This window comes from Falco biarmicus, chromosome 1, assembly GCF_023638135.1.
Source record: "Falco biarmicus isolate bFalBia1 chromosome 1, bFalBia1.pri, whole genome shotgun sequence".
Taxonomy (NCBI): domain Eukaryota; kingdom Metazoa; phylum Chordata; class Aves; order Falconiformes; family Falconidae; genus Falco; species Falco biarmicus.
The window spans coordinates 74,996,887-75,011,660 of NC_079288.1; the positions used below are offsets into that span (position 1 = coordinate 74,996,887).

The 14,774-nt window shown below is 38.0% G+C and overlaps 1 protein-coding gene across 2 annotated transcripts; it reads right to left on the reverse strand.

Moving 5' to 3' along the window:
* Positions 1-1,557: 1,557 nt before the first annotated feature.
* TMEM128 (transmembrane protein 128) lies at positions 1,558-10,264 on the reverse strand. 2 transcript variants are annotated; one of them, XR_008821927.1, is made up of 6 exons: positions 9,365-10,264; positions 8,260-8,401; positions 6,145-6,306; positions 4,866-4,974; positions 4,148-4,429; positions 1,558-3,278 (listed from the first exon to the last, which is right to left on the reverse strand). XR_008821927.1 is itself a non-coding variant. In XM_056339109.1 (5 exons), the coding sequence occupies exons 1-4, from the start codon at positions 9,783-9,785 to the stop codon at positions 4,875-4,877; spliced, it is 825 nt and encodes a 274-aa protein (XP_056195084.1). In that variant the 5' UTR covers positions 9,786-10,258; the 3' UTR covers positions 1,558-3,278; positions 4,866-4,874. The 2 variants fall into 2 exon arrangements, 1 of the variants encoding a protein (XP_056195084.1); XM_056339109.1 differs by lacking the exon at positions 4,148-4,429 and having other exon boundaries at positions 9,365-10,258.
* Positions 10,265-14,774: the final 4,510 nt, after the last annotated feature.

The following is a 14,774-nucleotide window of genomic DNA, read 5'->3' on the forward strand; positions in this document are numbered from 1 at the left end:
TTGGAGCACCAGTTGGTTGCCTATAGGGCTTGAGAGGAATTTCACCCAGTGTAAAACACTGTATTTTAAACGGTATTTTGTTTGCATACAATATGAATTCTCTTAATTCTAGCTCTTCGGGTACCTAGCCATAGCTTGGAGGGCAAATAGCAAGATAGACTGGTCCTTGTTCTGGTCAGGCAGGTCTTACATTTTCACCCTGTATCTGTTTGAAGATCGAATATCCAAAGCATTGTTTTTTACAGTAAGTGACCTATGTCTCACATGAAATTAAGCCACTAGGTCAGCTACATGAAAAAAATGGGAGTAAATGAAAAGACAGCATCTCTTTTACTATACTTCCACTATCACAACTTGGAGAAATTTTAAGCTTTTTCACTTCTGAAGCCAGAAATTATTAAATACACCTTTTTTCTTAAACAAAAAAGGACATTCCTGAACTACATGTAAATTTCTGAGATTCACATTGCTCAAAGAACAGGGCAGGAAAACAAATTGGCAGAAGGGTAGAATGAGTGAATTCTGGACAATCACCTATTTAGGTAAGCATAAGGAAGTAGTAGCTCATATACTTTATTGGTCTGTTCTCAGAAAACGGGTTTTTTAAGTCATCTACGATTTTGAAAAATGCACTTAGCTGAAAGCTAGCCGTTTCCATCTGGCCTATAGCATCAGTATAAACAAAATGCATAACTAGTCAAACAGCTGAGGCTCCGACCACCTCTGGCTCAGAGCTACACCCATCATTACCAGAAGCTTATGGAAATGCCAAATGCTACTTTTATCTTATGTAACGTGTAAACTAAGGAAGACGCTTTCGTTGTACAGGGCTTCTATGAGTCACTGTGATAAATAATCTTCACTGTCCGGCCTATTTTATTTCAAGACTATTCTAGAGCATCCCTTGTTGCCTGCAAAGAAAAGCTCTTTAGTGCTAGTACACACTCTCATCCTCAAATGAAATTAGCGTAAATGGATACAGAAAATGCCTGTGGTGGTCTGTAGCCAGCTAATACATTCCAGCTTTGGTAGAGGTGGGGGTTTTGACTCCCTAATAATTGTTTTCACAGAACTATTAAGATACCTCTTTCTGCTCTCTTGCCCTAAGTTCTTTATTTGGTGGTAAGGAAAACAAAAGCAAGTTCGCAGAACTGGAAGTGGCAGCAGCATTTTGTCAAGTTGCTAATTACAGCAAACACTGTTCAAAATTCTTACCAGATTCACCACTACTTTGAGCATATAAGTGAATGAGTACTGCACTGGGTAGTCATAATTGTTACTGAAAGACTTTGCAGGAGTTCCGTACAATGAGTCTGTCTACCTGGAACTTTGAGAAGACGACAGCAAAGTAGTCAGAGAGCAAAGAGCTCTTCCAAAGGTGAACAGAATGGTGTTACACCTTCAATAAACCCAGCTGAAAGGTCATGAAAGAAAAAGAACTCCAAGTCAAGTACGGTATTTAAAATTCCCATTAAGATCTATTTTGTAGGCAAAATGATGGGCTGGCAGTTCCCAAGAACAGTGGAATTAGTTAAACAATTAAGTACTGCACAATAATTTATCACTTTTATACAAAGTTTATTAAGATGTCCAGAAGAATAAATCTGAAAAACCATGTAGCAAACAGTAATTTTAATTCCAGACTACAAGGCAACTTAAAACACCTCAAGCATTTATATAGTTAACAAATACAGTGATAATTGCGATCCCTGAGCAACACTGCATTTTAAATATCATAATAAACAAAAGTTACTCAAATGTACCTGTGTATGCAGGTGTAAAATTGTTAAAAAAATGTGTAAAAGATGAAGACCTGAAGATAAGCAACTTGCCCTTTAAGATGTGAAGTACAACTCTTTTTGGAAAACTAAGTATTACATTTAAACAAATCAAGCTGTTAACTTACTCTTACAAGCTACTTAACAGTAGTGCTAAATGTATTTTTGTTTGACTGATCCTTTGTCTTGCATGCTGACAGCAACTTTCTTCCTTAATGAAATGGTGGCAGCTAAAGACAACATGCGTCTTTTTCATTACTAAACATTTCATGTATTTTGTATTCGCAATGGTGTGAATTTGAAAGTCAGAATGAAGAACAGTCTCCTCTAACACTGCAGACTTCAAGGAACAGTCACAAGAAGGAAATTTTAGCAAGTTTCAATACCCAGCTTCTACATTCTCCTGTCTTCCAAAAGGTGTGGAAGTATTTAACACAAGGATCTATATAAAATGGTCCAGCAACTGACTGGTGTCCATTTCCAGATACTTAAGTGTCTCAGCCAAGGTGAACAGACAGACAACGTTACTTTATTTTCCCAACTGTGTATGACTATATCTGCCTCTTTATTGCTGAGGAAGAAAAATGGCAACTTCACTAACAGGCACTGCTGAGAATGAAAAGTTAATTTACAGAAGAAAAACATCCTGGATACTGAAAAATAGTGCATACATCAAAAGAATTTACTTTGTGCTCTTAATTTCTTGTGTAGTGTTAACATTGTTCATTATATTGCTGGTTAATCACAGCTTGATCATCCATCTTTTGCTGTGGACAAACTGTTTTAGCACAAGCAAAACCTATTTGATAGCACTGCCATATGTCAGCCAGCTTTCTAGGCCCTTACCCCATCCATACCTTTTTTCAAACACTAGCAGATACAAAGTCAAGACATTAGGTAATAAAAGTATTTCCTATGTAATAACACATGTAACATTAGAAATTTAATAGCTCAAGAAGTGTGTCCTGTGTCATCTATGAGCAAGTTCACAAGTACAAACACAGACTCCAGCTAACAATATTTTTTTTAGCTGTCAATTCAATTTGAAAGAATAGTGTTAAAACCCCACAACACTTGAATTAAGTATCAATTACTTTCAAACCAAACAACATGCTTTGAGCAGGAAGTTGAACTAGGTGACCTCAGAGACCCCAGAGATGACCTTTAAAGGTCCCTTCCAACCTGAACTATTCTATGATTCTATGACTTATTACCCATCTGCTTAACACTAAAATATAAGCTTTACAAAGCAGCAATGAAATGCGTTACGTTACTAGAAACGAAAAACCTATCATTCAATTTTTTACCCATCGGTTGCTTTTTCCCTGCCACTGGCTGACCTATGGTTATGTCCATCTGATTTATAAATCGGGTAGTCTAAGAATTATGTATCAGAGCAAACAGTATCGGAGCAGTATTAGAAATAATAAAAGTACTGGAATGTAACCAAAGTGATGTCCACTTTGCAGGATAACAGTTACTTGAGTCCTTCACATGAAGCTGAAAGAAAAAACAAATCCAACTTTAACAAAAAAGCTGTGAGGTCATATATACTGCACAAGCTATGTATTGTACTAATTTGATATTGATTAGTTAATGATTTTGCACCACCAAGTAATAATTTGGCTCTAATTATTAGGCCAGCAATTATTTGGTCTAATACAGAATCAATAAATTCTGTATAACAGCATTTACTTGGCTGTTTAAATAGAAAACCAGAATGTTTTCATAAGGTTCAGCTGTTCCATCTTTAATTCACTAGTACTTCTTATTTTCTAAGTACAAATTAATGCAGAGTCATTGTTCTAGTCTGTTAATACGATCGGCTCTAACAGAATTAAATGTGTCCTTTCTCCACATCCTTCCAGTGCTCAGAGAGAACACACAAACATGATTTAAAGAAGTTTGCATTAACAAGTGTGACTGAAGCTTCCAAACTACAGTAAAGAGGTTCTGAATTAAGTACTGTATTTTTCAGAAGTCTATAGGTGTTGTCAGAGTATGACCTAGTTAATTACCTCCTTAAAAAATCAGCTTTCTTGATATCTAGAAAATAGGGAAGGGTAATGCAACACTAGTTTCAGCTTCTTTATGCAAAGAAATTCAGTGTTTCACTGTCCCAGCCATTAAATATTTTTTGCCCACAACTCTGGCACTACAAGAGCCTACACTCAAAATCCAGCACTGCCTCATTCTTATTGCTGCACTCATAAAAGTGCTGAGGGAATTCCTCACTGGAAAGGATTTGTGATGGCAAGCAAAACCAGACTTCCTCACATTTCCTTGAGAATTACAGCAAACAAGACCTGCTGAATTAATCACTTCAGTGGACGACGTAAATACCTGTGATACAGGGGACCATCCCTTACCCTATTTACTGAGCTGTCTTTGTTGTCTTCCTTAAGCTTTTTCAGTTTCACAGGATTTGTGAAATATTCACATTTGAATAGTACATCCTAACAGAAGATATGAGAACCCATTTTCAACACGACAGTTATTGAGAATGATTTTTTTCAAGTCAAAAAAATATCCAGTTTTGCCTTTGAAAGGTTGGGGTTTTTTCGGAAGAACAAAGAGCAACTGTTATCTGGTAGTTTTCCATATAGCAGGTTCATCTGGACTGTTCATCACAGAAAATGAAAACAGCATACCTAAAGACAAAGATAAGACAAAGACACTGAATCTTAAAAAAAAAAAAAAAGGAAAGAAAGAGAGAGAGGGGACAGTTGCATATGGATGTTAATAGCTTCTCCCCTTTGCTATCAGGTAAGCAACTTTGCTAAGAAGTTTTCCCAGTCTGGGTAAAAGCTGCAGATATTGGGCCTATACGCCCTAAACCTATCCATTCTCACTAATCGCTTCTTCTCACCATCCAGAACAGAATCTTAGAGGAGAAAAAAAGGATATTCTTCCCCTTAGGATACTTGCATGTTCTCCAGTTACCCTGTATACCACAAAATGTCACTATTCTAAAAGTGTACACAAAATAGAGAAGGAATCCTTAAATGGTCTTACAATCCTTAAATGTCTAACAAAGCAGTTCATACAACAAGACAAATATTTCTGTGTGCTTAAACAATTCTTTACCTGAAGGACTTATCCCAGGAGTGACACAAGCATCACAAAACCCATGAACTGAATGAAGAGCAACAAAGGTGTCATAAATGACCAGACGGGCCACAAGGCAATGTTGAAACTGGGAATAAAAGCAGGATTTTTTTGGTAAATTCAACTGTCAGATTATGGAAATACCAGGTACACAAAAAACCAACATGGCATAAGAGGAAATTAGATTTAAATGACTCAACCTGGAAAAATACTTGTCTATTCATGGAAACAAAACAAAAATACCCCAACACGTACTTACTAAATTAGTAGTTTAGATTACTATTTACTGACAACTCATCCTAGAACTTCAGTAGCTGCTGCAGATTTTTACACTGAGAAAGTCCAATCAGTCTCATCAAGAGTAAAGATAGCTTTTACTTTCAGAATCTCTGTGTATGAAGCACCTGAAAAGAAACTACTCTTGATTTTCCCATGGCCACACAGGGCACCTGAGAAAAGCCTTAATTTGTACTTGCAGTCAAGCAGATTTGAGTTAACTGAAGAGAAAGGGGGAAAATCAACTTATTTAACAACTGAATTAAAAGGATTATACATTTGACTAATACTAAACTACAGTGAACCTTTATCTTCTTTAGCCTTCCTTTCTTCCCAGTATTGCAATAAATACTGACTGATGTTATTCAGATACATGACCTAAACAAGAGAGAACCAGCTTTCATGCAGAGAGCAAACAAATATACAGGCACACATGTATATCGTTTTTTCATTTGCATGCACATTTGCTCAATTCTGACTCCTATAATCTCATAAAGTAGCCCTTACTAAAAGTACTGTTCTCTGACAAGATATAAACCCTCAAAGTTCATATAACAATATTTAGAAGTATAAATTCCAGTATGTTTGCTATTTATAGATTGCTTGATAATTAAGAACTCTGTATTAGAAACTGATCAGGCATCATTTTTTCTCAGCTTGAGACTACACCTTTGTCTTTATTTGTAAACCTCACAAATACTTGTCAGAGGTGGGGAATTTACACTAACAAAATTAAGGACTTCAGTTTTCCCATAAATTTCCAAGACAGAAAAGACCAGTACATTTAATACACAGTTTCAACAGTTGCAACTCTCGCTTTGTAGATGAATGTTTAAAGTGGAAGAAATTATGCTACACCGAACTGGTATTGTCACCAATATGCTTAAAATTACAAAAATTACACTTTTTATAAAATGAGCCCATTAACACAGTTAGACTTGTACAGGTTTAGCAGAAATTTGTAAACAGTGTTCAAACTTACCAAACTGCTGCTGCAATAAAGGTAGCTATTGTGATATTTATCAGTGCTGGGTACTGTGCATCATAATCCTCAATTCCACAATACCACTCAAGATACAGTATGCAGTAAAAGGCAACAGACAAACATGCAGCCAATAAACAACCGCCAGAGGCGAGCCACCAACTGCGGGGGGGAAAACATGGTAAAGCACGTTAAGCATGGTCACACTGCATTTTGCACATTAATCTTCATTCCAGTCTAGAAACAGAACAGACAACATCTGTTAATTATACAGACTAGCCTAGAGTCCCTGTAGTTTTTTTTCTTAAATTACTTCTACAAAACATTTCTTGCACTTCTAAAGCTGATATAAGTAACTAATTGAGTTTAATTTTGTAATGCTTCATTCCTGTCATTTACTTTTTCACTCAAATATTTTGGAAATGCAGTGCAACAGATCTTGTCAGTGATCTACTATACCACCACACCAAAAATACTTTGTCAGTAATGAAATAAAATAGGCTCACTTCAACTGTACTTCTCACTATAAATTACACTACTGATTTTTGTGCAACAGAAATGTTGCAGAAAGCTTTAATAAGGTTTTATGTTTATGAGCTCTCAAATTTAACAAAGAAGCATAAAGATTTTTCTTTATAGCAGCTGAACATAGAGAAATACAGGATTTCAAACTCCACATCAAGAAAACACAGGGTATGTGATTATTTAGGAAGATGCACTTTTGAGCCTGTTTGAGAACATACCTGAAGAGTAAGATGGGAAAGATAACTTGGGAGGAAGATTTAATAAAATCTTACACTTATCTGAATGAGTATTTAGCAAATAAAAATTTTAGAAAGTGAATCCTTATTACCATACTTTGATTACTAAATTACAAAGGGTAATCAAGGATCTTCCTGCTTAGGCAACATAATACTTGCTCTGGTATGGTACTGCAAATACCGCATGCTATTTTGGTACCACAGTACTCCAATTAAGAAATCTACATTAAGAGCGCAGTTGCAATAGTCCACCTAAATAAGCAATGCAGGGAGACAGGGTCCTACAGGAAGCTGATGGGGCCACCCAAAACTTTGGTCACAGCCTGGAGTCACTAGTTTGTATCTACAGCCCACTGGATATAGGGTGTATCTAGACCAGCCTTTGAAAAGCAGCTCCAGAGAACCTCACAGCACACAGCAAGGCCCTGTTCAGCTGCCATGTACTGATACAGTAACGACAATGAGAGAGTTTTAAAAGCACTTGCGGTGAAGCTATCTAAAAATATTTAACAGCCATCAATCCCATCTAAAATAATTTAATAGAAAATAATAAGAACAGAAATAGAAATTAGTTCATAGAAATTATTTCAGTAATCTTTTGCTGATCTAACTCAAAGAAGTCTAGAGAACTTCCAGAGAAATTAACTTGATTTTGACACTTAAAGATTCATTTCAGCTTTTTTTGACTAAAAATCAACCCCCCAACACTTTCAACAAAACAGGCAGTGATTTCTTATACTTCAGCATAAACTTGAAGGTACAGTATTAAAACATCCTGCTATTAGAACAAATTTTGCTTGTACACAGATGGCTCAGTAGAGCCTAAAGAAAAAATGCTGTAGCAAAATTTTAAGCATTGTATTTACTTAAAAATTAGTTTAATAGTAACAACTTAGATGGTCATCTGGTCCAACTCCCTACTCAAGCAGGGTCACCTGGAGCCATTTGCCCCGGACTGAGTCCACATGGTTGAGTATCACCAAGGATGGAGAGAGACTCCATGACCTTCCTGGGCAACCTATGCCAGTGCTCAGTCACCCTCACAGTAAAAAAAGTGTTTTCTGATATTCATAGGGAACCTCCTGTGTTCTAGTTTGTGCCCATTGAGTCTGGTCCTGTTGCTGTGCACCACTGAAAAGAGTCTGTCTTTTATGTGCCCTCCCTTGAGACATTTACAAGCATTGCTAAGATGCCTCTAAGCCTTCTCTTCACCAGGCTTAACAGTCCCAGCTCTCTCTATCCCTATTGCAGACCCTGTTACCCAAGATTTAAAACACAGTATTCAGATGTAACAAACTGTATGAAAGATGAAAAGATGAAAACACAACTTTCTTTGTAAGAAAAGGTACCTTACCTATTTGCTTGAAAAGTTTCTGTAATAGTTTTAAAAAAATCAAAGTAGTATGTCACAGCAATTGATGCCAAAATCCAGAATGCGGAATGAATATAGAGTCTGGTAAGAGGCTTCCTCTTCTTCTCTACAGCTGTAGACTCTTCTGTAAATAAGAACATAATTACAACACTAAAGCCAGTCATTAAATGGAGTATAATTACAGTTACGTAAAACATGATGCTTTATCCTTTTAATTAATTTCTCTTTGGAGATTGTTACACTCGGTACAATACACTTTGTATTACAGAGGAACCATTCTAAAAAACTCTGAATATTTCCTGAAATAAAACAGAGTAAGCAAGGTACCCTGTGTTAAAGACGATAAGGCCGTAACAATCAGCGCACACGGTGTCTGTGTACCCTTCTAGGAAATTAACAGCTGACTAGATTCTGTAAGGGTTATTTAACTGATTAAAACCCTCCTGGTGTTATGAAAACATTTTCATTCATCTGGCATATGTAAAGGCAGGTTGGTAATTTCCAATTACAAATTTATTTGTAGCCTTTTTTGTTAAAGCTTCCTATTTTGAACTTTTATCACTGTAAGTTACTGGTGGCCCGCGTGCCTCCAGCAGCGTTAACGTGTGGCGACGGCTGCTCATGCATTACCCACGGACGCGTGAGCATACTCACAGCTCTGCTGGACTTTACAGGCTTTTTTATTTCCCAAAGCCTTCCTCATCAACTACAGCCTGGGTCTGAAGTATTTAAGCACTTCATTCCCATGAAGAAATCCGCGGTTGCAAGTTTTTTTGCAGACAACTCGCGTCTCCCTTTTTACATCCAGCTCGCCGCTCCCACCAGACACACCTGAGGGAGGGCGACCTGCTGCAGGCGCGCAGTGCCCCGCCGGCGGGGCGACCGCCCCGTTACAGAGGAGCCCCCTCGTCCCACCGGGCGCAGGGCCCGGCCCCCTCCCCGCTCCCGCCGCGGCGGCGCTGCTCGGCCCCGCTCCCCGCCCGGGCGCCCGCCCCACGCCGCCCGCCCAGCACAGCCTGGCTCGGCTCGGCTCGGCTCCGCTGCGCTCCCCTCCCGGCAGCATCTCCGCAGCCCCGGAACCACCCACCAGCCGCTCCACCACCCCCGAGAGGCGGCTGCGGCAGCAGCGGGTCGCGGGGCTCTGCCCCTCGCCGCACACCGCGCCGGAGCCTCGGGACAGGGTCCCCGCTGGCGCCGGCCTCCATCTTGGGCCGCTCCGGCAGTGACGCCAGGGGGCGGGAAGCGTGGCGGCCGCGGCGGCCGTTGGCGTGAGGGGCGGCGGCCCCGTGTGTAGGGGCAGAGGGGGCTGGCGGGCGGTGGCCGCGGGTGCGCCGGGAGCTGCCGTAGCGGGTCGTCGCGTTGCCAGGCCCACGGTTGGTCGGAAGGCGAGTCGGAGGGGCTGGGGGCACGGCGCTAGGCGCTGATGGAGCGTGGCTGTAGCGTATGATGTGTGCAGATGGGCAGTGGCTCACTAACACATTACGGATCAACTGTACCATAAATCGCATTAGTCCCCATTGAAAATAGCGAACGGAGTGATGTAAATCCACCTGCCGGAGTGAGGACTGTTTTATCAAAATAACTAAGGAAAACAGAGGGAAACTGGGTGCATATAAATACTTTGCGCATCGCTTTTTGCAGTCCGGTTCCTCAGGTGCTCCTGAGGAAAAATGTGTGGAAAACCCCAGGTGGTGTGACACAGCACTGGTTTAGATGGTACAGCAGTCAAAGACAAAGCTCTGAGAGCTTTCAGGAACCATTGGAATCCTGTAATGCTGGGTAGTGCCACTTGTAACTGAGAATAAAAACCACATTTACAATGCAGAGTAGGTAAAAGTTAAATAAACTAATAAAATGGTAAAAGATTGTTTCCGTTCTGTAGCTGAATTCTGCATAACTAGATACGAAGTCACACCAGCATGTTTCTGCAAACGGAACCTTGGGACTTACTCAGTTACTATTTCTTTCTTGTTACGGGCAAACTCAAAACTACTAAATCATGTTGACAGATCAGTATTAGGTTTGGTCATTCTAAGAATACTATAAATATATGTACCGTGTCTTTTGGGGTATGTTCATTGGATAGGTAACATGCTTTTTAAAATTGAAATTTGTGCCTAATAGTAATGATTTCTTAGGCAAATTAGATTATATGTGTGGTACTTAAAAATCCTGTGCTTTCTTAGACAAAATCATGTGTGGCATAACGTTCCTACAAAGGCAGAAATCCCACGGACTACAGAATGGAAGCCCCAGTCTGATACGGCACCTGTTACAGATAGCTTTTCTTTACAGTGTAATTAAATGTAGAAATCGTCAATAAAAGGTCATATTATTGTAAGGTAGATTGAAGGAAAAATATATTTCAGTATATGGGTTTTATTTACCAAGATAAAATTTATAGTCCTTCTAGCTGTATATAAAGTTCAAACCCCAAATGTTTAATAATCAGATTATATTTTTCCTTTTAGAAGGCAAATTATTTTGCATGAAAATGGCAAGTGTGAGAAGTATGTCAAATTTTCACTTAGCATGTGCATTCTTTGCATATTATGTGGCATTTATCACATAAAAGCCTTGCAGATACTTCCTCTGTAGTTTCAGGTTGAGAATACAGGAAAAGCAAAAAGAATGGACTGTAGGCTCTGGATAAATAAGTATGTATCTTATCAGTATACCTTAAAAAATGTTAGGTCATCCTAAGGGTAGAAACTAGCTGGTAGAAACTAATGAGGGTACAAGCTAAACTTGCTTTGACCTGCACTGTTTTTAAGCAGTTCTAAACCTGTTGGGTACCTAGTGACCTTATCAAATGCCCTTTGAAATGGGTGGAAAAAAAACTGGGAAAAGTGTTATAAACTAATAGATCTTCTACATATATAGCCTAATTCATACAGTGTTACAGCAGGTTTAACTCGGGAGACTTACATCAGTTTAACTAGTGTAATGATGAACCCTAGAAGTACATAAGACTATGGTTTTTCAATTGATTTAATTATCACAACTTTTTCTTACATTTAGTTTTTGAACCAACATTCACATTTTGAATTGTAGGTGCTAAAGTAATGGAGAATTTGACTTAATCTGTGTATTCTGCAGTTAGAAGAAAAATAGCACTGGCTCTCCACTTGTCATATGACCTGATATGTAGATACCTTGCATTGTATAATCTACCTGGAGATGTTCTTTTCAGCAGAGGGGCTGCTAACAGTAATTTATCAGGAAAAAAAAGGATTATATTTTCCTAAATACCCTATCGTCTGCTTTATAGATGAGTGATGTACTAGGGACAAGAGGAGCAAGGCTTCTGGCTGTTCTTCATTACTGTACATTGAGTTTTGAGTAAATTTAGCCTAAAAGATACATGAATGGAACAATTTTTTTTTTCTCTGCAGAAAGCCAGGCCTTCATTTACACCTGAATTTCATATGAGACATGTCATTGTGAGTAGAAATTGTTTTCTCAGCTTGTAATTAGAACATGGCTTCATATAAGGGCCAACCACATCATAGTCTGTAGTGACTACAGTAATTATTTTTTATTTAGTTTGGATGATTATTTTGAAGTTAACAGTTCCTGGGAGCCTTTGAGCTCTGCTTTCTTAGCAAAGAAATAGAGGTTTCTTTGTTTTATTTCCTTTGAGTGAAACGATTACCTCAGCCTTCACTTTCTTGCTACTGATTCAAATAAGAAAGAAAGGAAATCTTCATGTACTTTCTTTGCAAAAGCTATTCATAGGAAATATCTTTGATTTAGATGTAGCAATTCAATAAATACGTATGCTTGAAAAGGTTAAGATCTGTTAAGTGTTGTTAAACTGAAGGCTCCTGTTTACCTACAGAGTAGGTATTGTGCAAAGAGCTGAAATAAGAGCTTCCCTTCACTGACTCACTATTGACCTTAACAGAGACTGCTCATGTTCCATGTTTGCAGAGCAGAGATGTTTTCTGTGATCTTTTCACAGAGCTTCTCTGATTCAGAAATTATTAATCTGTTAAAGAATAGATAGCAATCAGGAACTGAACTGAAACTGTTACAAAATGAACAACATAATTAACAAAGCATCTAAAGAATGGGCCTGTTACGGATAATTAATTCTTGCAAGTTAAAGTTTAAGAATCCCTGCAGAAATGCTTGGAAGTATTTTAAAATGTGATGCTTGATCTGATAAATTTAGTTAATAGTCTGTGAAAGGAATTTGTGAATTTGAAGATTCTGTGAAGGAAATGTACAAAGGGTAGAGTTTGCAGCATTTTTTTCAGCTGTATTCCTGGTCTCTCGCATAATGTGATTTCTTCCCACATTTTGAGAAACTGACTTCTTTTAAATAGAAAATAATGCTTTGTAAGTTATTTGAAAGTTTTTAAATATTCAGGTTTTGCAGTTATAAGTGAAAGCTGAATTTTGCAAGCTAGTTGGTTATTTTGAAATTAATTTTTTTGTTGCTTGCTGAGTATTTGATATTTACTGATTTGTTGCTTTTATGTTGATTTACAGGTAACTCTTAACGACACACAAAAGTGGAAGCTTTTTATGTTGCTTGACTGGATACATATAAATTTTGGATTTAGACTTCCCAGTTAAATTCTCACTTCTAGAAAGTCAAATTAGTTTTCTACTATTCTAGCAAATATTTGTAATTTTTTCCCTGTTGCAGAAGTCAATAGCTAAATTAGCCCAAATGTTATCTGTTCACAAAAGACCTGAGTGGCGTTTTCTTCACTTCTTATCTAAGTAGGGCTGGATTCTCTCTCCCTTTGTTCATTTTTGGCTGAAGTAGGTTGGATGCAGTGCAGGCATATTCTTCGTTTTGAGGAATGATTGTGCAGTATGTTCTGTACTTTCTGTTAATGGACTAAGCAATAATAAAATGAGTAGAAATTTGCTGCTTATCTTGCACTATCATGAGTAAAAGTATTGAATAGGTTGAGATTCTTAATCCTTTCTGGATGTTGTTCTTGGAGTAAAGCATTGCATATTCTCTCTCACACTCAGTAAAAAAGTAAATGCATCGTCTAACTCATCTAGGTAAGAAAAAAGGCCTTAAAATAGTACTACAGTTCTCTTGCTTTCATTTGGCATTCTTTTATTTTAAATTCAGTACAATGGAAAAAAATCAGCAAAGGACTTAAAAGCGCTTGGTGTAAATAATGTAGTGCAGATCTGAGAAACAACTGAAGGTTAAAACTGAATCAACTCTGAATGTAGTACATATACAAACTATTGAGCTTATGTTGAATTCTCATGCGAGTATTAAATTACAGTGCAGCCCTGAATTGACTTTCTTTCCTTTAGGAAGGAAACAATATATATAATAGTGTGTTTGATACCAACAATGCACTATATATAAGCATGCAAGCATTTGAACTTCATGAAGGAAAAGAAAGCAGAAAAGATAAAGACAGTTAAAAAGGTGAAGAGGGCATCTAAGAGAACAGAAAAAGAACACACCACCTAATGTTATCTGATTTTTCTATGTATGCTGTTCTTCACCTTGAAAGTTGTGTGCAAGTTACAAAAAGGTAGCTGTTCCAGAACATTACTTTAATCTGAAGTATCTGTTTGATGGGAGACCATTTAAACACTGTCAATTGTCTTGATTAAAAACTTTAGGTACCTTCAATGTTTGACTGTTGCCTTTTGTTATAATTGGCATTAAGAATATAAAATGAGAAGACTTTTCATTCCAGATTGGATCTTCAAATGTGTAAACAAAACCCATGAAGTAAATCTGGATAAACTATTCTCCTAGAAGTTGCCAAGTAAATCTTCCTTCCCTCTCTCATGAATCATTTAGTTTCACTTAACTATGCGTACTTTCTAAGGGAGTACAATGGCTCTCAAAATGTTTTCCTAAGACTACAGTTTAATGATACAAAGCATTTGGCATCAATACCTCGGCTGTAATTGTTCTTGACTACTCAATCCCCAGTAGTGGTATATAATACCTCTCAGTTTGAGGATTTGATCTGGTTTTAAAAGCCTGCAAAAATGCAGGGGGTGGCAGAGAGGCAAAAACAAATGGCCAGATGTGGGAGGGTAGGAAAGGCAACACTTGGGAATTGACTGAAACTGATTTCCTCACTGAAGAAAAGTCTGTGCAACCATACATCTGTAACAATAAGAATTTCACTTTTAGGTTGTTTATGAACGTTCTGAAGTTTGGGTGGTTTGTTTGGGGTGGTGTTTTTTTTTTAATAACATAGATCGCAGATCTAATTCACACAGGAAAGTATGAATTGTGTGAATGGGCATTCAAGTTTATTATTCATCAAAGGTTTGCTCTACAGGAATAGTGTTCTCTTTAGGCATGACACTTTATTTCTGTGTTGATAGAGGTTAGCATTTTTTTTTTAGGCTGTGGTAGCATATTATCTATTGTTTTGGAGATGGTCTGGTCTGGAGATGGGTCACTGCCTGTGATTTGGCTGCTGTACTGAAGCAGGGACAAAGCTTCTTGGGCACGTGGACCTCACTGTTAACAAGATTGGAAAGCA

Bases quoted from the DNA above. Each gene is read 5' to 3' on its own strand.
- TMEM128 (XM_056339109.1), bottom strand. From the start codon at position 9,785: ATGCGATTTATGGTACAGTTGATCCGTAATGTGTTAGTGAGCCACTGC. The intron at 6,307-8,259 runs GTAAGGTACCTT...TCCCCCCCGCAG, and splicing joins GAAACTTTTCAAGCAAATAG to TTGGTGGCTCGCCTCTGGCG. The intron at 4,975-6,144 runs GTAAGTTTGAAC...TTTTATTCCCAG, and splicing joins TTTATTGCAGCAGCAGTTTG to TTTCAACATTGCCTTGTGGC.